Genomic DNA, 22,691 nt, shown 5'->3' on the forward strand with positions numbered 1-22,691 from the left:
TGCCTATTTTCTTTTCTTTCTTTTTTCTTTTTTTTGTTTGAGATGGAGTCTCCCTCTGTCGCCAGGCTGGAGTGCATTGGTGCGATCTCGGCTCACTGCAACCTCCGCCTCCTGGGTTCAAGTGATTCTCCTGCCTCAGCCTCCTGAGTAGCTGGGACTACAGGTGCCTGGCACCACACCTGGCTAATTTTTTGTATTTTTAGTAAATACAGGGTTTCATATGTTGGCCACGATGGTCTCCATCTCTTGACCTTGTGATTTGCCCACCTTGGCCTCCCAAAGTGCTGGGATTACAGGCGTGAGCCACCGCTCCTGGCCCACTTCCCTATTTTCTATTGTTCCTATCTACCTGGAAAACACTGAAACCAGTTCATGTCACAATTTGGCCACCAGCCTAAGGTACCAGCTCTACATTCCTATCTGTGGTGTTTCCGTCATGTAAGCTTTTCTGCTTATTTCTCTTTTCCTGCATTCTCATCCTCATGTTGCAGGAACAGCACTGTTTGTTCCCTGACTCTTTCTTTCCCTCCAGAAACTTTTCACAGTGCCCTCTAGATAGAACATCAATTGAGTGGTTAAGGAACTATTCTACATCCACATCTGTATCCTCTTTACTGGATGTTCTCTTCATCAGTTACCTTTCCAGAGACCTGGCTCTTCCATGGGAAGAGGCTTCTACTTATTTTTTTCAAGTGGGGGATGTTGATCCTTTTATATTCCTTGGGTTTGGCATCATCTTCTGAGCTCCCAGTATCACCTTCTAACTATTATTTCTCTGATGCTATATACAATCCCCTTGTCTTTTTGACATTCATGCCACTTACTTTTACCACCCTATACCACTCTTGGTTGTTATAATTTACCGACCTCTCAGTCATTCCTTATCCATTAAAGCTTTCAGCATGATGTTCATGATCTTTCCTTTGACTCCAGGTCCCACTGTCATCCCTAGTGCCTCCTACATCCGTATGAATGATCAGTCCTACCCGCAGTCTCTTCCTTCCTTGATCCTGATCTCCAGGAAGTATCATGTGTCTCCTCAAAATGTATGTACTAAAGCCCTAATGCTCACTGTGATGGTATTTGGATGATGGTTTCCAGCTTCGTCCATGTCCCTGCAAAGGACATGAACTCATCCTTTTTAATGGCTGCATAGTATTCCATGCTGTATATGTGCCACATTTTCTTAATCCAGTCTATCATTGATTGACATTTGGGTTGGTTTCAAGTCTTTGCTATTGTGAATAGTGCTGCGTGTGTCTTTCTAGTAGTATAATTTATAATCCTTTGGTTATATACCCAGTAATGGAATCACTGGGTCAAATGGTATTTCTAGCTCTAGATCCTTTAGAAATCGCCACACTGTCTTCCACAATGGTTGAACTAATTTACACTTTCACCAACAGTGTAAAAGCATTCTTATTAAATAAGGAATCTTTTCCCCATTGCTTTTGTGTGTCAGGTTTGTCAAAGATCAGATGGTTGTAGCTGTGTGGTGTTATTTTTCCATTCTGTTCCATTGCTCTATGTATCTGTTTTGGTACCAGTACCATGCTGTTTTGGTTACTGTAGCCTTGTAGTGTAGTTTGAAGTCAGGTAGCATGATGCCTCCAGCTTTGTTTCTTTTGCTTAGGATTGACTTGGCAAAGCCAGCTCTTTGTTGGTTCCATATGAACTTTAAAGTAGTTTTGCCCGATCCTGTGAAGAAAGACAGTGGTAGCTTGATGGGGATGGCATTACATCTATAAACTACCTTAGGCAGTATGGCCATTTTCACAATATTGATTCTTCCTATCCATGAGCATGGAATGTTCTTCCATTTGTTTGTGTCCTCTTTTATTTCCTTGAGCAGTGGTTTGTAGTTCTCCTTGAAGAGGTCCTTCACATCCCTTGTAAGTTGGATTCCTAGTTATTTCATTCTCTTTGTAGCAATTGTGAATGGGAGTTCACTCATGATTTGGCTCTCTGTTATTGGTGTATAGGAATGCTTGTGATTTTCGCCCATTGGTTTTTATCCTGAGACTTTGCTGAAGCTGCTTATCAGCTTAAGGAGATTTTGGGCTGAAACGATGGGGTTTTCTAAATATACAATCGTGTCATCTGCAAACAGGGACAATTTGACTTCCTCTTTTCCTAATTGAATACCCTTTATTTCTTTCTCTTGCCTGATTGCTCTGGCCAGAACTTTTAACACTATGTTGAATAGGAGTGTTGAGAGAGGGCATCCCCATCTTGTGCCAGTTTTCAAAGGGAATGCTTCCAGTTTTTGCCCATTCAGTATGATATTGGCTGTGGGTTTGTCATAAATAGCTTGTGTTATTTTGAGATACAGTCCATCAATACCTAGTTTATTGAGAGTTTTTAACATGAAGGGGTGTTGAATTTTGTCGAAGACCTTTTCTACATCTATTGAGATAATCATGTGGTGTTTGTTGATGGTTTTGTTTATGTGATGGATTATGTTTATTGATTTGTGTATGTTGAACCAGCCTTGCATCCCAGGGATGAAGCCGAGTTGATCGTGGTGAATAAGCTTGTTGGTGTGCTGCTAGATTCTATTTGTCAGTATTGTATTGAGGATTTTCGCATTCATGTTCATCAGGGCATCAGGGATATTGGTCTAAAATTCTCTTTTTTTATTGTGTCTCTGCCAGGCTTTGATATCAGGATGATGCTGGCCTCATAAAATGAGTTAGGGAGGAGTCCTCTTTTTCTGTTGATTTGAATAGTTTCATAAGGAATGGTACCAGCTCCTCTTTGTACCTCTGGTAGAATTTGGCTGTTAATCCTTCTGGTCCTGGACTCTTTTTTGGTTGGTAGGCTATTAATTATTGCCTTAATTCCAGAGCCTGTTATTGGTCTATTCAGAAATTCAGCTTCTTCCTGGTTTAGTCTTGGCAGGGTGTTTGTGTCCAGAAATTTATCCATTTCTTCCAGATTTTCTAGTTTATTTGCGTAGAAGTATTTATAGTTCTCTGATGGTAATGTGATGTGTATTTCTGTGGGATCAGTGGTGATATCCCCTGTATCATTTTTTATTGTGTCTGTTTGATTCTTCTCTCTTTTCTTCTTACTAGTCTTGCTAGCGGTCTATCAATTCTGTTGATCTTTTCAAAAAACCAGCTCCTGGATTCATTGATTTTTTGAAGGGTTTTTTTTTTGTGTGTGTCTCTATCTCCTTCAGTTCTGCTCTGATCTTAGTTATTTCTGTTAGCTTTTGAATGTGTTTGCTCTTGCTTCTCCAGTTCTTTTAATTGTGATGTTAGGTTGTCGATTTTAGATATTTCCTCCTTTCTCTTGTGGGCATTTAGTGCTGTAAATTTCCCTCTTCACACTGCTTTAAATGTGTCCCAGAGATTCTGGTACATTGTGTCTTTGTTCTTACTGGTTTCAAAGAACATCTTTATTTCTGCCTTCATTTCTTTCTTTACCCAGTAGTTATTCAGGAACACGTTGTTCAGTTTCCCTGTAGTTGTGTGGTTTTAAGTGAGTTTTAAAATCCTGAGTTCTAATTTAATTGCACTGTCTAATTGCACTGAGAGACAGTTTGTTGTGATTTCTGTTCTTTTACATTTGCTGAGGAGTGTTTTACTTCCAACTATGTGGTCAATTTTAGAATAAGTGCGATGTGGTGCTGAGAAGAATGTATATCCTGTTGATTTGGGGTGGAGAGTTCTATAGATGTCTATTAGGTCTGCTTTGTGCAGAACTGAGTTCAATTCCTGGATATCCTTGTTAAAGTTCTGTTTCGTTGATCTAATATTGACAGTGGGGTGTTAAAGTCTCCCATTGTTATTGTGTGGGAGTCTAAGTTTCTTTTAGGTCTCTAAGGACTTGCTTGATGAATCTGGGTGCTCCTGTATTGGGTGCATATATATTTAGGATAGTTAGCTCTTCCTGTTGAATTGATCCCTTTACCATTATGTAATGGCCTTCTTTGTCTCTTTTGATCTTTGATGGTTTAAAGTCTGTTTTATCAGAGACTAGGATTGCAACCCCTGGTTTTTTTGCTTTCCATTTGCTTGGTAGATCTTCCTTCGTCCCTTTATTTTGAGCCTATGTGTGTCTCTGCACATGAGATGGGTCTCCTGAATACAGCACACTGATGGGTCTTTACTCTTTATTCTATTTGCCAGTCTGTCTTTTAATTAGGGCATTTAGCCCGTTTACATTTAAGGTTAATATTGCTATGTGTATATATTTGATTCTGTCATTATGATGCTAGCTGGTTGTTTTGCCCATTAGCTAATGCAGTTTCTTCCTTGCATTGATGTTCTTTACAGTTTTGCATGTTTTTGCAGTGGCTGGTATCGGTTGTTCCTTTCCACGTTTAGTGCTTCCTTCAGGAGCTCTTGAAAGGCAGGCCTGGTGGTGACAAAATCTCTCAGCATTTGCTTGTCTGTAAATGATTTTATTTCTCCATCATTTATGAAACTTAATTTGGCTGGATGTGAAATTCTGGGCTGAAAATTATTTTCTTTCTTTCTTTTTTTTTTTTTTTGAGACGGAGTCTGGCTCTGTCGCCTGGGCTGGAGTACAGTGGCCGGATCTCAGCTCACTGCAAGCTCTGCCTCCCGGGTTCACACCATTCTCCTGCCTCAGCCTCCCGAGTAGCTGGGACTACAGGCGCCTGCCACCTCGCCTGGCTAGTTTTTTGTATTTTTAGTAGAGATGAGGTTTCACTGTGTTAGCCAGGATGGTCTCGATCTCCTGACGTCGTGATCCGCCCGTCTCGGCCTCCCAAAGTGCTGGGATTACAGGCTTGAGCCACCGCGCCCGGCCTGAAAATTATTTTCTTTAAGAATGTTGAATATTGGCCCCCCTCTTCTGGCTTGTAGAGTTTCTGCCGAGAGATCCGCTGTTAGTCTGATGGGCTTCTCTTTGTGGGTAACCTAACCTTTCTCTCTGGCTGCCCTTAACATTTTTTCCTTCATTTCAACCTTGGTGAATCTGACAGTTATGTGTCTTGGGGTTGCTCTTCTCAAGGAGTATCTTTTTGGTGTTCTCTGTATTTCCTGAATTTGAATGTTGACCTGGTAACATTCAAGGTTGGGAGGCCTTGGGAAAGTTCTCCTGGATGATATCCTGAAGAGTGTTTTCCAACTTGGTTCCATTCTCCCTGTCCCTTTCAGGTACAGCAATCAAATGTAGATTTGGTCTTTTCACATAGTCCCATATTTCTTGGAGGCTTTGTTCATTTCTTTTAACTTTTTTTCCCCTAAAGTTCTCATCTTGCTTTATTTCATTCATTTGATTTTCAATCACTGATACCTTTTCTTCCAGTTGATCGAATTGGCTACTGAAGCTTGTGCATGTGTCACGTAGTTCTGTGCCATGGTTTTCAGCTCCAACTGGTTATTTAAGGTCTTCTCTACACTGTTTATTCTAGTTAGCAATTCATCTAATCTGTTTTCAAGGTTTTTAGCTTCCTTGTGATGGGTTCGAACAACCTCCTTTACTTCGGAGAAGTTTGTTATTACTGACCTTCTGAAGCCTACTTCTGTCAGCTTGTCAGTCATTCATTGTCCAGCTTTGTTCGTTTGCTGTGAGGAGCTGCGATTCTTTGGAGGAGAAGAGGAGCTGTGGTTTTTAGAATTTTAGGCTTTTCTGCTCTGGTTTCTCCTTATCTTTGTGGTTTTATTTACCTTTGGTCTTTGATGATGGTGACCTACGGATGGCGTTTTGTTGTGGATGTCCTTTCTGTTGACGTAGATGCTATTCTACATTTCTGTTCGTTAGTTTTCTGCTATTTCTGTTTGTTAGTTTTCCTTCTAACAGCCAGGTTCCTCAGTTCAAGGTCTGTTAAAGTTTGCTGGAGGTCCACTCCCGAACCTATTTGCCTGGGTATCACCAGTGGAGGCTGTAGAACAGCAAATATTGTAGAACAGCAAATATTGCTGCCTGATCCTTCCTATGGAAGCTTCTCCCCTGAGGGGCATCTGGCTGTATGAGGTGTCAATCAGCCCCTACTGGGAGATGTTTCTCAGTTATGCTACACGGGAGTTAGGGACCCACTTGAGGAGGTAGTCTGCTCTCAGAGCTCAAACACTGTTCTGGGAGAACCACGACTCTTTTCAGAGCTGTTAGACACAGTGTTCAAGTCTGCAGAAGTTTCTGCTGGCTTTTGTTCAGCTATGCCCTGCCCCCTGTGGTGGAATTTACAGAGGCAACAGGCCTTGCTTAGCTGTGGTGGGCTCCATCCAGTTCCAGCTTTCCCAGTCACTTTGTTTACCTACTCAAGCCTCAGCAATGATGGATGCCCCTCCCCCTGCCAGGCTGCTGTCTTGCAGGTCAATTTTAGACTGCTGGGCTAGCAGTGAGCAAGGCTCCATGGGTGTGGGACCTGCCAAGCCAGGCTCGGGATATAATCTCCTGGTGTGCCATTTGCCAAGACTGTTGGAAAAATGCAGTATTTGGGCAGGAGTGTCCCGATTTTCCAGGTGCATTCTGTCATGGCTTCCCTTTGCTAGGAAAGGGAAATCTCCCAACCCCTCGCACTTCCCAGGTGAGGCGATGCCCCACCCTGTGTTGGCTCACCCTTCATGGGCTGCACCCACTGTCCAACCAGTCCCAGTGAGATGAACCAGGTACCTCAGTTGGAAATGCTGAAATCACCAGTTTTCTATGTTGATCACGCTGGGAGCTGCAGACTGGAGCTGTTCGTATTTTGCCATCTTGAATCCAAATCTGTTCTCTGTGAGGTTATTTATGAAAAAGATTAGCATTTGGATCATTAGACCGAATAAAGAATATCTGCCCTCACCAATGTAGGTTGGATGATACCCAATCCATTGAGTGCCTGAGTTGGGGCATACATCTTTTCCTGATCTTGGGCCCTGGAACTTCTGGTTCTTAGGCTTTTGGACTCTGACTAAATTATACCAGTAGATTTTCTGGTTCTCCATATTACAGAAGGCATATTGTGCCTTTTTTCTGGGTCCTTAATTGTGAGCAGATTTTCATAAGAAATCTCTCTCTCTCTCTCTCTCTTTCTAATCTATCTATCATCTCCTTGTGGTGCTGTTTCTCGGGAAAACACTGACTAACACACCTACAATGCAATTAGACTCCTGGCTAGGTTACCTTCAATGTAGATCCTACACACTAATATTCCCGGATATTCTTGTTTAATTTTTTTTTTTAATCATCAGTAAGAATAAAGGGGAAGGGGGGGTGATTTCTTCAGTTTATAGTCCAGTTTCTTTGTGAGCTTGTACTGAGAGTTCCAAGTAAAATAACACTGGTCCCTATCCCATTCTAAAAGTTTTATAAAATTTTAGACATTTAATGTTTTTGCATAAGAGAGTTAATATTTAAAATCAAGCGTTTTCTACTTTATGGTATGCTTTTTTTTTTTTTAGATTTAAGTGGTAAAGAAATCTTACATTTGAGGAAGCAAATACACTTGAACTAGCACTCTGTGTGACTATATTCAAGGATTTTTCCCTCTCTGAGTCATAATGTTATTGCTCCAAAAGAAGGAAGTAAACAATTTTATTAGACAATTTCTGGGATCTATTCTAGCTCAATTATTGCTGTTATTTTTGTTTCCTTATGTGAAGTGTAAAAGGGCCGGGCAGATATACCTTCATGAAGATCAAAAAAGCAGAGCCAAGACACAAGTTTCTTGGGCAAAGGGATTGCTCTAAAGATGACAGTGGGAGCAAGTATATTATATATTTTTGCATATATTCACACACACATATATTTGTTCATTTATTTTTAAATCTGCCCTTCTTTCAGGAACATAAATGTCCTGAGGCAGTTGTATGAAATCAGATAACTAATCACTGCATTTCTTTGTAATAAACAGATTCTTTGAATCTTGGTTTTGCTAAATTCTAAAGATTATAAAGGGACAAACTTTTCTGAACTCTCATTTCTCTTCATCTGTAGAAAAATTATAGACTTAGTGTCTGTTCAATTTTAAATAAATTGTTTAAGACCAAAGTAACACTATATGTTATGTAATAGCTATTCAATAAATATTTATGGAGGGTAATTGAATTGAAATTCTTCACCATGCAGAGTTCACAAGTTGTAAAACCAGAGTTGGCATGTTTTCCTGCCCAGCAGTAGAACTTTGGGTGAATCTCTTCAGTTCTGATTCTCATTTTTCTCCTCTGTAAAATGGATAAAAATTACCTGCCTTTATCATAGGTTGGTTATGGGATTCAAATAATAACACAATGACAAAGGTGTATCATAAGCTTCACAGAACTCTACCAATTAAAATATTATTTTTGACCTAAGGACAGCAAGCAAACATTTTCTTTTTCAAAAGAACTTTAAATTTCTAGACACTTATTTAAAAACCTAATATTACTTTTACAGAAGATGATGGTAAAATTAAGTTCCCTTACAGAAGTGATGTAGAGTGGCATTTTGATTTTATTTATATCATGTGCCTGCTTTTTGATGGGGTTGATTGTTTTTCTTGTAAATATGTTTAAGTTCCTTGTAAATTCTTTGTCAGATCAGTAGATTGCAAAATTTTTCTCCCATTCTGTAGGTTGCCTGTTCACTCTGATGATAGTTTCTTTGCTGTGCAGAAGCTCTTTAATTTAATTAGATCCCATTGCCATTTTTGTTTTTTGTTGCAATTACTTTTTGGCATTTTTATCATGAAGTCTTTGCCCATGCCTATGTCCTGAATGGTATTGACTAGGTTTTCTTCTAGGGTTTTTATGGTTTTGCGTTTCATATTTAAGTTTTTAATGAATCTTGAGTTAATTTTTGTAAAGGTGTAAGAAAGGGGTCCAGTTTCAGTTTTCTTCATATGGCTAGCCAGTTTTTTCAGCACCAGTTACTGAATAGGAGGTCCTTTCCCCATTGCTTGTTTTAGTCAGGCTTGTCAGAGATTAGATAGTTGTAGATGTGTGGTGTTATTTCTGAGGTCTCTGCTCTGCTCCATTGGTCTATGTGTCTGTTTTGGTACCAGTACTGTGCTGTTTTAGTTACTGTAGCGTTGTAGTGTAGTTTGAAGTCAGGTAGCGTGATGCCTCCAGCTTTGTTCCTTTTGCTTAGGATTGTCTTGGCTATACAGGGTCTTCTTTGATTCCATATGAAATTTAAATTATTTTTTTCTAATTTGGTGAAGAATGTCAATGATAGTTTGATGAGAATAGCATTGAATCTATAAATTACTTTGAGCAGTGTGGCCATTTTCATGATATTGATTCTTCCTGTCCATGAGGATGGAGTGTTTTTTCATTTGTTTGTGCCCTCTCAATGAACAGACACTCAAAAGAAGACATTTACATGGCCAATGAACATATGAAGAAAGCTCAACATCAGTGATCATCAGAGAAATGCAAATCAAAACCACAATGAGATATCATCTCACACTAGTCAGAATGGTGATTATTAAAAAGTCAGGAAACAATAGATGCTGGCAAAGTTGTGGAGAAATAGGAACGCTTTTACACGGTTGATGGGAGTGTAAATTAGTTCAACCATTGTGGAAGACAATGTGGCAATTCCTCAAGGATCTAGAAGCAGAAATACCACTTGACAAAGCAATCCCAGTACTGGGTGTATACCCAAAGGAATATAAATCATTCTGTTATAAAGACACATGCACACGTGTGTTTATTGCAGCACTATTTACAATAGCAAAGACATGGAACCAACTCAAATGCCCACCAATGATAGACTAGATAAAGAAAATGTGGTACATACACACCATGGAATACTATGCAGGCAGAAAAAGGAATGAGATCATGTCCTTTGCAGGGACATGGATGAAGCTGGAGGCCATCATTCTCAGCAAACTAACACAGGAACAGAAAACCGAACATTGCATGTTCTCACTCATAAGTGGGAGTTGAACATTGAGAACCCATGGACACAGAGAGGGGAACAGCATACTCCAGTGCCTGTTGGTGGGTTGGGGGCAATGGGAGGGTCAACAGGTGCAGAAAACCGCCATGGCACATGTATACCTATGTAACAAACCTGCATGTTCTGCACATGTATCCCATTTCTGTTTTTCTTCTTAGAAGAAATAAACAGAAACAAAACAGAAACAAGAAATGGATCTTATTACATTTGGATCCTGATTTAAATATGTCATGTACTTTTCTGTAGAATTGGGACATGGCATTCTTTCTGAACTGAGATGTACTTATTTTTCTTGCCTGATTGTTCTAGCCAAAGCTTCCAGTACTTTGTTGAATAGGAGTGGTGATCATACACTTCCTTGTCTTGTTTTACTTCTTGATTGAAATACTTTAAAATTTTTTCATTCAATATCAAGTTTGCTGTGGGTTTATTATATATGGCTCTTAGTTTGTTGAGGGCTTTTATCATGAAGGGGTGTTAGATTTTTATTTCTACATCTACATTAGAATTTTTTTTCTGCATCTGTTGAGAATATCATATGATTTTGTTCTGTGTTCTGTTTGTGTAGTGAATCACGTTTATTTATGTGTATATATTGAACCATCCTTGCATCCCTGAAAGACAGCCCAGTTGATCATGATGCATTCACTTTGTGCTGTGCTGTTGAATTCAGTTTGCTAGTATTTTGTTAAGAATTTTTATACATATGTGCATTCGGGACATTAGCCTGTAGTTTTCGTATTTTGTTTGTCCTTTACTGATTTGGATATCAGGGAGATACTGGGTTTGTAGAATTCATTAGGAAGAATGTCTCCTCTTCAATTTTTTTTCCCAGTCATTTCCATGAGATTTGTACCAACTTTTCTTTATACCTGGTAAAATTTGGCTATGAATCCTTCTGGTCCTGGGCCTTTTTTGTTGGAAGAATTGCATTTACTTATTCACATGCATTCCTAGTTATTGTTCTATTCAGGATTTCTATTTCATCCTGGTTCAATCTTTGGATATTGTATATTTCCAGAAATTTATCTATTTCCTCCAGGTTTTCTAGTTTGTGTCCATAGAAGTGTTCATAGTAGTCTCTGATGATTTTTTGTATTTCTGTGGTGTCAATTGTAATGTCACTTTTCTTATTTCTGATTGGTCTAAATTGAATTTTCTGTTCTTTTGGTTAGTCTCTTTATTTTGTTATTTCAAAGAGCCAACTTTTTATTTTCTTGATTCTTTGTATTCTGTTTTCTGGTCTCAATATCATTTAGTTCTCTGATCTTTGTTATCTCTTTTCTTCTAACTTTGGGTTTGGGTTGTTTGTGTTTTTCTACTTTCTTGGTGTGTAAAGTTGAATTGTCAATTTCAGATTTTTCTATCTTTTTGGTGTAGGCATTTAATGCTATAATCTTTCCTCAGTCTATCAGCCTTTTTCCTTTATGAATCTTGGTGCTCCAGTGTTGGGTGTATATATATTTAGGATAGTTAAAATTTTTTGTTGTATTACAGGGCACTTTATCATTATATAATGCCCTTCTGTGTCTTTGTAAACTGTTGTGTGTTTAAAGTCTGTGTTATCTGTTATAAGAATGGTTACTTCTGCTCACTTTTGCTTACCATTTGCATAAGATATTTTTTTCCACTCTTTTCCTTTGAGTTTAATGGTGTCTTTAGCTAATAGGTGGGTCTCTTGTAGGCAGTAGATAGCTGTATCTTATTTTCATTAATCTTACCACTCTGCACTTTTTAGATGGGACATTTAGGCCATTTGGATTTGTGATTAATATTCATATATGCAATTTAGTTCCTGTCATAGTGTTGTTAGCTAGCTGTTTGATGTTTCAACTTTGTAAATATTTTATAGCACCTGTGAACTTTGTATTTATGTGCCATTTTCAGATTGGTATTATTAGTCCTTTTTTTTTTTCTTCTATGTTTAGAATTCCTTTGAACATTTCTTGTAGGCCCAGGCTAGTAGCTGATGAATTCCCATAGTATTTGCCTGTCTGGGAAAAACATTATTTCCCTTTCATTTATGAAACTAAGTTTGGCAGCATATAAAGTTCTTGGCTAGTATTCCTTTTTTTTAAGGAGGTTAAAAATATGACCCCACTCTTTTCTGGCTTTTGGCTTGGATAGCTTCTGCTGTAAATTCTACTGTTAGTCTCGTTGATCTTCCTTTATGTGACACTTTTCTCAAAATGATTTGACCCTTGTCTCTAGCTTTCATTAAGATATTTTTCTTTAGCTTTGGCCTTAGATAGCCTGATGAATATATGCCTTGGTGATGTTCATGTTGTATAGCATCTCACAGATTTTTTCTGAATTTCTTGTATCTGGTTGGATGTCTACCCCTCTAGGGAGATTAGAAATGTTTTCTTCAATTTATCCCTGAAACATATTTTCCAGGTTGCTTGATTCTTCTTCTTCTCTCTTAGGAATACCTGTTTGTCATAGGTTTTGTCACTTTACATAATTCCATATTTCTCAAAAACTTTATTTTTAAAAATGTATATTTTTAAAATGTTTTCCCAATTGGTTAATTTCAAAGACTGCTTTTCAAGCTGTGAAATATTTCTTTTTCTTGGTTTAGTCTGTTGTTAAATATTTTCCTCCAGTAATTTTTTCAGAATTATTTTCCAGGTTATAAGATGTCTGAATGTTCACATGTCCAAAAGTGTCTATATTTTAACTTTATGTTTAAATTTTAGAGTATCTGGCACTCTGTTTTTTTTTTTTTTTAAATTAAACTTATAAAGACTTTACTGCATCGTAGTTCATATCTAAAATCTTTGTATATGGAAAACTGTATTATAAACTAAGTCTTATTCTTTGTAAATTCCTTTTCCACTGTAGAACTTTTTATTTTTTATTTTTTAGATGGAGTTTTGCTCTTGTTGCCCAGGCTGGAGTGCAATCGTATGATCTTGGCTCACCACAACCTCTGCCTCCCAGGTTCAAGCAGTTCTCCTGCCTCAGTCTCCTGAGTAGCTGGGATTACACCCATGCACCACCATGCCCGGCTAAGTTTGTATTTCTAGTAGAGACGGTGTTTCTCCATGTTGGTCAGGCTGTTGTTGAACTCCAGGCCTCAGGTGATCTGTCCGCCTCGGCATCCCAAAGTGCTGGGATTACAGGCGTGAGCCACTGCACCCAGCACCATTCTAGAACTTTTTAGATTTTGTTTATGTTTTCATTTTTACCTTTGGTGTTCTCAGTTTTTACAAGAAAGTGGTAGTATGGGTATTTCTACCTTATTTATCTGTTTATGTTTATTTTTTTAATTGTCCTATTGCAATTGTACATATTTATGGGGTATGGTTTGATGTTTTGATACATATCTATGTTTTATAATAATTCAATCATGGTAGTAATTGTAGTTATCTCATACATTAATTTTTTTGTGATTAGAATATTCAAAAGCCTCTTTTTTAGCTATTTTGTAATATATACTATTTTACGGTTAACTGCAGTCATCTTACTGTGAAAGAGAATATGAGAATGTATTCCTCCCATCAAATTTTAACTTTTTAGCCATTGACCCACTTCTCTCCATCTTCTACTTACCTGCCTTTACTTCACCTCCAGTAACCACTCTTAGATTCTGTGCTTCTATGACATCAAGTTAAAAAAAGTTTTTGATCCCACATATGAGTAAAATCATGTGATATTTGCCTGCGTCTAGCGTATTTCACTTACTGTGATATCCTCCAGGTTTATCCATGTTATAGCAGATGACAGAATTTCATTCTATTTATGGCTGACTAGTATTTCATTTTATCTATATACCACATTTTTTATTATCTATTAAGCTAATGTTAAACAGTTAGGTTGTTTTTACATCTTTGTTATTTCAATAGTGCTGCAATAGACATGAAAGTTTAAAATCTCTTTGACATTCTGATTTCCTTTCCATAGGATATATATCTAGCAGTGACATTGCTGGATAATATAGTAGTTCTAATTTTAATTTTTTGAGGAACCTCCATACTCTTTTTCATAATGGCTGTACTAACTTACAGTCCCACCAACAGTGTGTAATTGTTACCTTTTTCTACATTCTTGCCAACATTGGTTTTCTTTTGTCTTTTTGATAATAGCCATTCTAATTTGAATGAGATGGTATTTCATTGTGCTTTGATTTGCATTTCCTTTATGATTGGTGATGTTGAACATTTTCATACGTCTTCTTTTGGGAAATGTCTGTTCAGGTCTTTTGCCCATTTTAAATCAGGTTATTTAAATTTTTGCTGTTGAGATGTTTAACTTCCTTATATATTCTGGATATAAGTGCCTGGTCAGACATATCATTTGCACATATATTCTCCCATTCTACAGTTTTTTTTTTTTTACTCTGTTAATAATTTCTTTGGCTGTGCAAAAGCCTTTTAAGTTGATATAATCTCATTTGTTTACTTTTGCTTTTGTTGCCTGTGCTTTTGATATCTGAATTAAAAAATTATTGCACAGCCCTGTGTTGTGAAGTTCTTCTCCTATGTTTTACTCATTTAGTTTTTACATTAAAGTATTTAATCCATTTTGGGTTGATTTTTCATATGATAAATAAAAGATCTAGACACATTCTTCTGCATGTATATATTCAGTTTTCCTATCACTCCCTGAAGAGACTTTTTTGTTCCCCCAATATATGTTCTTGTAATTTTTGTCTAAAATCAGTTGATGTAGATATGTAAATTTATTCTGGACACTATGTTTTGTTCCATTGATCTATTCACATGTTTTTATGCCAGTATCATGCTGTTTTGTTTACTGTAACCTTGTAGTATATTTTGAGGTCAAAGAGCATGATGCCTCTAGCTTTGATCTTTTTTGATAAGATTGTTTTGGCTATTTGGGGTAATTTTTGATTCTACATAAACTTTAGGATTGTTTCATCTATTTCCGTGAAGATTGTAATTTGTATTTTTTTTTTTTTTTTTTGAGACGGAGTCTTGCTCTGTCGCCCAGGCTGGAGTGCAGTGGCCGGATCTCAGCTCACTGCAAGCTCCGCCTCCCAGGTTCACGCCATTCTCCTGCCTCAGCCTCCCGAGTAGCTGGGACTACAGGCGCCCGCCTCGTCGCCCGGCTAGTTTTTTGTATTTTTAAGTAGAGACAGGGTTTCACCGTATTAGCCAGGATGGTCTCGATCTCCTGACCTCGTGATCCGCCCGTCTCGGCCTCCCAAAGTGCTGGGATTACAGGCTTGAGCCACCGCGCCCGGCCGTAATTTGTATTTTAATAGGGATTATATTATATCTACAGATCAGTTTGAGTATTATGGCGATTTAACAATATTAAGCCTTGCAGTCCATAAACATGGGATATTTTTGTCATTTATTTGTCTTCTCTTCAATTTCTTTCATCAGCCATTTATAGTTTTTGGTGTAGAGATCTTTCACCCCCTTGGTTATGTTTATTTGTAGGTATCCTATTTGTATTTATTATATATTAAATTTTTTTCTTGATTCTTTTTTAGATAATTCAGTATTAGCATATAGAAACTTACTGATTTTGGTATATTGATTTTGTATCTTGTATATCTGCGGAATTATTTTATGTGTTTCAACGGTATTTTGGTAGAATCTTTAGGATTTTCTATATATAGTATTATGTCATCTGCAAAGAGGGACAATTTGAATTTCTTTTTTCCAATTTGGATGTCTGTTGTAGTTTTTTTTTTTTTTTTTTTTTTTTGTCTAATTGCTCTGGCTAGGACTTCCAGTACTGTGTTTCATGTAAGTGATGAACATGAGGATCCTTGTCTTTTTCTTGATACTAGAGGAAAACTAGCTTTTCTTCATATAGTATGATGTCAGCTCTGGGCTTGCAGTATATTGTCTTTATTGTGTTGAGGTATAAATCTTCTACATCTAACTTGTTGAGAGTTTTCATAATAACAGATACTGAATTTTGTCAAATTTATTGTCTGCATATATTGACATGATTGTATGGTTTTTGTCTTTGTTTCTTTTAATTTGATGTATCATATTTATTTTTTTCCTATGATAAGCCATCGTGGCATCTCTGGGATGAAGCCAACTTGATCGTGGTAAATAATCTTTCAGTGTGCTGTTGGATTTGGTTTGCTAGTATCCTTCAAGGATTTTTATATCTATGTTTGTTAGACATATTGGTATGTAGTTTGTGTGTGTGTGTGTGTGTTCTTGTTTGGTTTTGGAATCAGGTTATGCTAACCAAAACTAGTGTGGAAATATTTTTTTTCTTTTAATTTCTGGAATAGTTTGAGAAGAGTTTGTATTCTTTCTTCTTTAAATGTTTGGCAGAATTCTGTAGTTAAGCCATCGTGTCCTGGGCTTTCCTTTGATGGAATACTTTTTAGTACTGATTTAATTTTTTCACTCTATATTTATCTCTTATGTTTTCTGTTTCCTCATAATTTAATATTAGAAGGTTGTATTTCTCCAGAAATTTATCCATTTATTCTGTTACTAAATTTGGTGACATATAGTTGTTCGTAACAGCTTCTTATGGGCCTTTGTATTTCTTTAGTATCATCTGAAGTGTCTCTTTTTTATCTCTGATTTTATTGAGTCGTCTCACTTTTTACTTAGGTATTCTAGCTAAAAGTTCATTGATTTTCTTCATCTTTTCAAATACCAACTCTTTTTTTTTTTATGTTTTGAATTACTTCTCAGTCTCTATTGCATTTATTTCCGTGCCGAGGTTTATTATTTTCTTCTTTCTGTTAATTTTGATTTTATTTGTTCTTTTTTTTCAGAAGTGAGAGTTATTTAGTTATAATTTTAGGTGAAACTTAAGAACGAATCAATACTAAACTGAACTTTTGTTTTTACTTCTATCAGCAGCTCAAGGTGTACTAAAGATAAAAAAAATCAATCATCCAAATTTCAAAGTCTTAGTAAATAATTTTTGAGAAGCTTGTACTTTGTTCACAAAATCTTTCGATTTTTAGCTTTCAACTGCATTTTCACAGAGCACATCAATGGATTTCTTCATCATCCTGGTGATTTGTCTTTCTTGTCTGATTCTTCTTTCTCTGTGGAATGGAAGCTATGCCAAAGGGAAGCTCCCACCTGGCCCAACTCCTCTCCCCATTGTTGGAAATATTCTACAGTTAAATACTAAAAACATCAGCAAATCCATAAGCATGGTAAATATGACTAATTTTCTTTTAGTTTCCTGCAGTGAGTAAGTCAGATAGCCCCATAACTAAGTCACATATGGCCCCAGATACTAAATTTTAAAGAGATGCCTTTACAGAGAAGTGTCCATTGGACACTGAGACATGACTTTTGAATGTAGACAGAAGAATTTTGAATGTAGATAGAAGAAAATGAGATCAGTATATCCAAAAGAAATGAAATCAGCAAGTCTGAGGCAAGTAAGTGTTTACTCCAGAATGGAGGTTTCAACTAGAAAGCAGTTATAGACTCTACCACCTAAGAGAAATGTTGGAGATAAATGTTCAGTGTCACAAAGTTAAACTGGCACTCAGGCAAAAGTTTTCTCAGCAAGGCAATTTACTTCTGCAGAAGGGTGCTGCCTGCATCAATCATGATCGCAAGAGCACATTGAACAGAGAAAAGGGGTTTTTATCTCTAACACATAGTCTCTACCTCTGTGTCACTCCCCCACTGGGCTGGGGTCGGACTGCACAATCTAAGCTGACCTGATTGGCTATTTGTGAATATTTTCTTAAATAAGGAAGGGAAGGGAGATGTGAGTTACAGTGGTGGGATGTGCAGTTTCATAGGGTGGAATGGGTGCAGAGTGGGTAACTAAGGGAACAGATGGGAGTTACTGATTAGAGCTGATGGAAAGTTTGTTTACAGTAACTAGGGGCAAGGAGGCATGGAGAACAAGAAAGTTGAGTTTGAGAACAAATAACAAGGAAGTTAACAGGCTAAACCTTTGAAGAGAAATTCATTGTATTATACAAGGAATATGGGGGCCTCCATTTATATAGGAATTCATTTAGATTATATGAATTGTTTGTCATATTCCTTCATTGGTGGATTAAGCAACTAATGCACGATCAGTCATTAGTACAAGAGTGCATTTGCATCAGTGAATCAGAAATAACTTATATACGAAGTATTCTCAAAGATTAGAACAAGTTTCCTTGTATTGTGTATCATTGAGAACCCAGTTGTCTGTGAAGAAAATGTTTTTCATAATTCCTTATTGATGTCAAAGTTTATCAGCAGTTCAACATGGCAGCAGTTGCCCAAGATGGGAGTCATTCCTGCCACCACTGGAACATTGCCAAAATCATTGATCCATGTTATAATTGTTGACATTGCCAGGAGCAGAAATTCTTTGTTGATATTGTAATCCAGGTTGCTTTTTATGTAACTATTCTTTGGTAAACGCGATTGAAAATGGGACAGATTTCAGTTTTTTAAATAAGCACTGATTTACAGAGTCACAATACCAAATTTTTGTAAAGCATATATGAATTGAAATCAAGGAAATTACTAAGGGTTCAGATCTTTCATATTTCATATTGTAGTTCTCAATAAATCAGTCAATAACCTCTCTACTCCAAGTTGTTTCCATAGCAGTTGCTCTCTAAAGCCTGAAGGAATGATCTGGAATCTGTCTTGTCCTTGAGAAAGCCAGTTACCAGAACACTGCCTTTGGAAGCTCATTCTTACTATGCCTTGGCTTTGGATTTAAAGAGATTATGTCAACACCCCAGCTCATCTGTTTGCTAATTCACAGATTTAAGCAGGATTAAAACTTCTCTTCACTTTAATTTTCATTTCTTTAAGATGTATATAAGAAATATTTTGCACAGGTTACTTAAGTATTATCGTATATTGAAGAAGTAATTAAATGCCTCCTTGCATGGTGCATGCCAGAGATTTTAGTGGTGAAAGAGAATTTAAAAAGACCCTATCATTAAGGAACTTACAGTTGAGAGGATAGGAATAGATTTATGAAACAACAATGCAAGTAAAGGTATGATTACAAACTGTGTAACAGGGACATGGTAGAAAGAGACCATGTAGTGTCAACAGACTAATCAGTTAGAGGAGCAGTCAGCACAGGGTTCTCTGAGGAAGTGAGGTTGGAGCTGATTATCATAAGAATGATTAGGAATTAAACAGATAAAATATTGACAAAACCCAGTTTCGCATGTTTTCAATCTTGGGGAGAATTGCTTCTGTTGATGAAAATAGTCAAACTGTGAAATATTTGAAGATATTTATTGGGAGCAAATGTGCGTGACCATGGTCCATGACACAGCCATCAGGAGACCCTGAGAACATGTGTCCATGGTTGTCAGGGCAGTTTGGTTTTATACATTTATATGTTTTAGTATATACACATGAGACACCAGTGGATACATTTAAGATATGCATTGGTTTGGCCTACAAAGGTGGGACAAGTTGAAGCAGTGGGAGGGCGGGAGCTTCCAGGATATAGCTAGATTTTAAAGTTTTCTGATTGGCAATTGGTTGAGTTACTGTCAATAGAGAGAAATTTCTGGGTTATGATTAGAGGTTGTGGGCACCAAAGTTTTATCATGTAGATGAAGCCTCCTGGCAGCAGTCTTCAGAGAGAATAGATGGTAATTGTTTCTTACCAGACGTAACATCTGTGTTAATGTTAAATGCTGATCAGCTTTTCCTGAATTACAAAAGGGAAGAGAGCATAATGAGGAATGTTCAATGGCTCCTTCCCATCATGGCCTGAATCAGTATTTCAGGTTAAATTTGAAGGGACCTGGCCTCGAGGAGGAAGTCAATTCAAATTACTGGTGGTAAGGGAGTGGGGCCAGCTCGCGGGGAGAGGGATGCTTTGAATTTTATTTTTGTTTATACGTCTCTCCCTAAGACCCTGAAAAGAGGACCAAAGGGTGTGTAGTCCAGAGAATAAATGAGTATATGGTACAAGCTGAGAGTAGAGAGGGAAGCAGGGGGCAGGACATGCAGGCATGGGTGTAAAGAACACTTGTTTCTGTCATAAGATCAATATGGGCCGAGCCTAGTGGCTCACACCTGTAATCCCAGCACTTTGGGAAGTGGAGGCAGGAGGATCATCTGAGGTCGGGAGTTTGAGACCAGCCTGACCAACATGGAGAAACCCCACCTCCACTAAAAGTACAAAATTAGCAGGGTATGGTGGCACATACCTGTAATCCCAGCTACTTGGGAGACTGAGGCAGGAGAATCGCTTGAACTCGGGGGGTGGAGGTTGTGGTGAGCCAAGATCCCAACATTGCAGTCCAGCCTGGGCAAGAAGAGTGAAACTCTGTCTCAAAAAAAAAAGGAAAAAAAAAAAGAGCAATGTGATACTATTAACATGCTTAAAGGATAGTCATGTTAACATCTTCCTTGTGAAAAGGTCACTATAGTTTGTAGACTGAATTTTTAGGTCAGCAAAAAAACTTCTACAATAGAAAAGTTGAAAGACTGTAAGTCCTATATATATCATTTAGGATACCACATAAGCTGATACTACAGAAAGATGATGCTGAAAGAAGATAGGAGATTATTTCTATCTCACATAAGAAACTCTAGGTGCTTACTGTCAACTTGCTTCTCCTTCATGATGTCATTCAGAGAACCAGTTTTTTGTGTTTTTTTTTTTAATCTTCGTAGTTTTAGTATCTTCTGCCTCTAGACTGTTTTTCTCATTTGCATGGTCATAGTAGGGGCATCTCCATGCTATTCTTTCAACGCATGGGCAGGGGCAGAAATGAAGGGGAAGCAATTGTTTGTTATGCACCAATGTCAAATTTTATCACAACACTGTGCTTACATGAGTTCATGGAAACTGAGTCACATGGCTGCATCTAGCTTTGAGTGAAGCTGGGAAATATGTATGACCACACTCCTATGTTATCATGCATTATAAAAATATGGCAGTGTCTGGTGCTAAAAAAAAATTTATCAAGCATGAACAATGAGGGACAATTATTAGACTACACGAGGCAGATTAGATGGACTTCCCTTAACCCAAAGAAGAAACACAGAATTTACTGTAATTGTAAGAAGATAGGAGAAAGTTGGTACAATTATTAGTTTGGCATAAAAATTTAATAAAATAATAGGAACAAAATGCATAATGTAACCCCTGTCATATAGTAGGGGCTGAACAAGAAATAAATATTGAAGCTGATACTAACACTAATAGAATTATTACTAATAAAGTGATGATAATTACTATTCAAATACTTTTTTCTTATCAAATAATTGGTTCTAAAATGTAACATTTTATATAATAGGTGGACAAGTATTAAAACATCCTTCTGGCAATATTAAAAATATTTCCCTAAGCTATCTACATTTTATTTTTGAAATTTACACTTTATTTGCATCTGCTATTCTTTTTGCAGCTAGCAAAAGATTATGGCCCTGTGTTCACTATTTATTTTGGCATGAAGCCCACCGTGGTGTTGCATGGATACAAAGCAATTAAGGAAGCACTGATTGATCAGGGAGAAGTATTTTCTGGCCGGGGGAGTTTTCCAGTGATAGAAAAAATTGCCCAAGGATTCGGTATGCTTCCCTTTGGGGTATGTGTGTGGGGTTGTAAGTTGTAAAAACTTGAAAAATTTGAAGAAATTGAGAAATAAGTATTTAGAAAAATTTATGAAACACATTTTTCATATTTTCTACCTGAGGCTAAGAATAATTTTTCTATAAAGGATCATTAATCTATATTTAAAATCTGTGAAAGTGACACAATGTCCCTGTTAAACATTAAATTCAATGATAACAAGCCATCTAACCACTAATTTTTTATGAATTTGTTACAAAGACAAGTTCATCATAAATTATGGTCAGTTAAAAAAATAGAAAAGCAATAGAGAGATGAGAGAGAGAAGGAATATTACTGAATTTTCTTATTCACCAAATATTTTGCTGCCGGGTCTTAGTCATGGATACCCAGAGATTATTTTAGGAAGCTTGAATAGTGTGCATGGAATCACATCAGTTTGGAATATTTCCATCCTCACCTTGAAATATGATTCTAAAAAAGGATGAGCAATATTAGAATACAACAGAAGACAAAGCATAAAGCAAACATATGTTCTGAAAAGATCATGGAGAAACATGATCAGAGTATGAGTATGTATCAGAATTGATATTTGAAAAAACTTTTTTGATTAAGTGCTGGAAATTTCTTTTATTTGTTTTTGGAGCTAGCCTTAAACTGTCAAGTCTTCTGGTGGATCACAGGGTTCTGGCAAACAGTGATATGACCTGAATGGGGTTCTGACCTCTTCTGCACTGTTCTCTAAGAGGCTCCCTGGAAACGTTTCCTATGAGCTTATTTTTTTCCCCTTGATCTGGTTTTGACTCTGGCAGCCTAATATTGAACTTCTTTGATGTTTCCTTCCATATTTCATGGGAGAGATTTAATAAATAGAGGAGAAATGTTAAAATGAGACTAGCTGTCTGTTTAATGACTGTACCCCTTATCTGAGGAATGGAATGTTAGGAAATTCCTTCCAATGAAAAAATGCTGTCTCATGTTCTCCTTAGAATTCCATCCTCTTGTTTCTTCTAAAATTCACTTACAGTCTGAAAAGCCAGCCATGAAAATTTAACCTATGACTAGGACTCACCATGTTAATTGTTGCAGGATTACAGAGCAAGCATTTTGCCTTTATGATTTTTAGCCTGCTTGTAAAACTGGACAAAACATTCAGTTCACAGAGTTATTCTGAAGTTTAGTGCAGCTGATGGATAAAGAATAGTTTAGCAATATGGAAAATTGAGAATCCTGGCAGTTAAATAGTAGTTTGGGTTCAAAGAGGAGGCCGGTGTGATGAAGGGTTCAATGGGAATTCCTGAAGCTGACACCATTATATTTACATCCCTGCTGAAATGTCAATATCATCTCCTGAGACGAGAACTTGC

General features: G+C 37.1%; 1 protein-coding gene across 1 annotated transcript in view; it reads left to right on the plus strand.

The window, feature by feature from the left end:
* Positions 1-16,792: 16,792 nt before the first annotated feature.
* The window catches only part of LOC117069747 (cytochrome P450 2C3-like), a 66,407-nt gene continuing 60,508 nt past the window's right edge, over positions 16,793-22,691 (plus strand). The window contains exons 1-2 of the mRNA XM_033188184.1: positions 16,793-16,963; positions 21,161-21,323. Of these exons, the coding sequence (XP_033044075.1) occupies positions 16,796-16,963; positions 21,161-21,323 (331 nt within the window). The 5' untranslated portion in view covers positions 16,793-16,795. The remainder of the gene's footprint in view (positions 16,964-21,160; positions 21,324-22,691) is intronic.

The sequence above is a fragment of the Trachypithecus francoisi genome, unplaced genomic scaffold (genome assembly GCF_009764315.1).
Source record: "Trachypithecus francoisi isolate TF-2019V2 unplaced genomic scaffold, Tfra_2.0 Contig01579, whole genome shotgun sequence".
NCBI classification, from domain to species: domain Eukaryota; kingdom Metazoa; phylum Chordata; class Mammalia; order Primates; family Cercopithecidae; genus Trachypithecus; species Trachypithecus francoisi.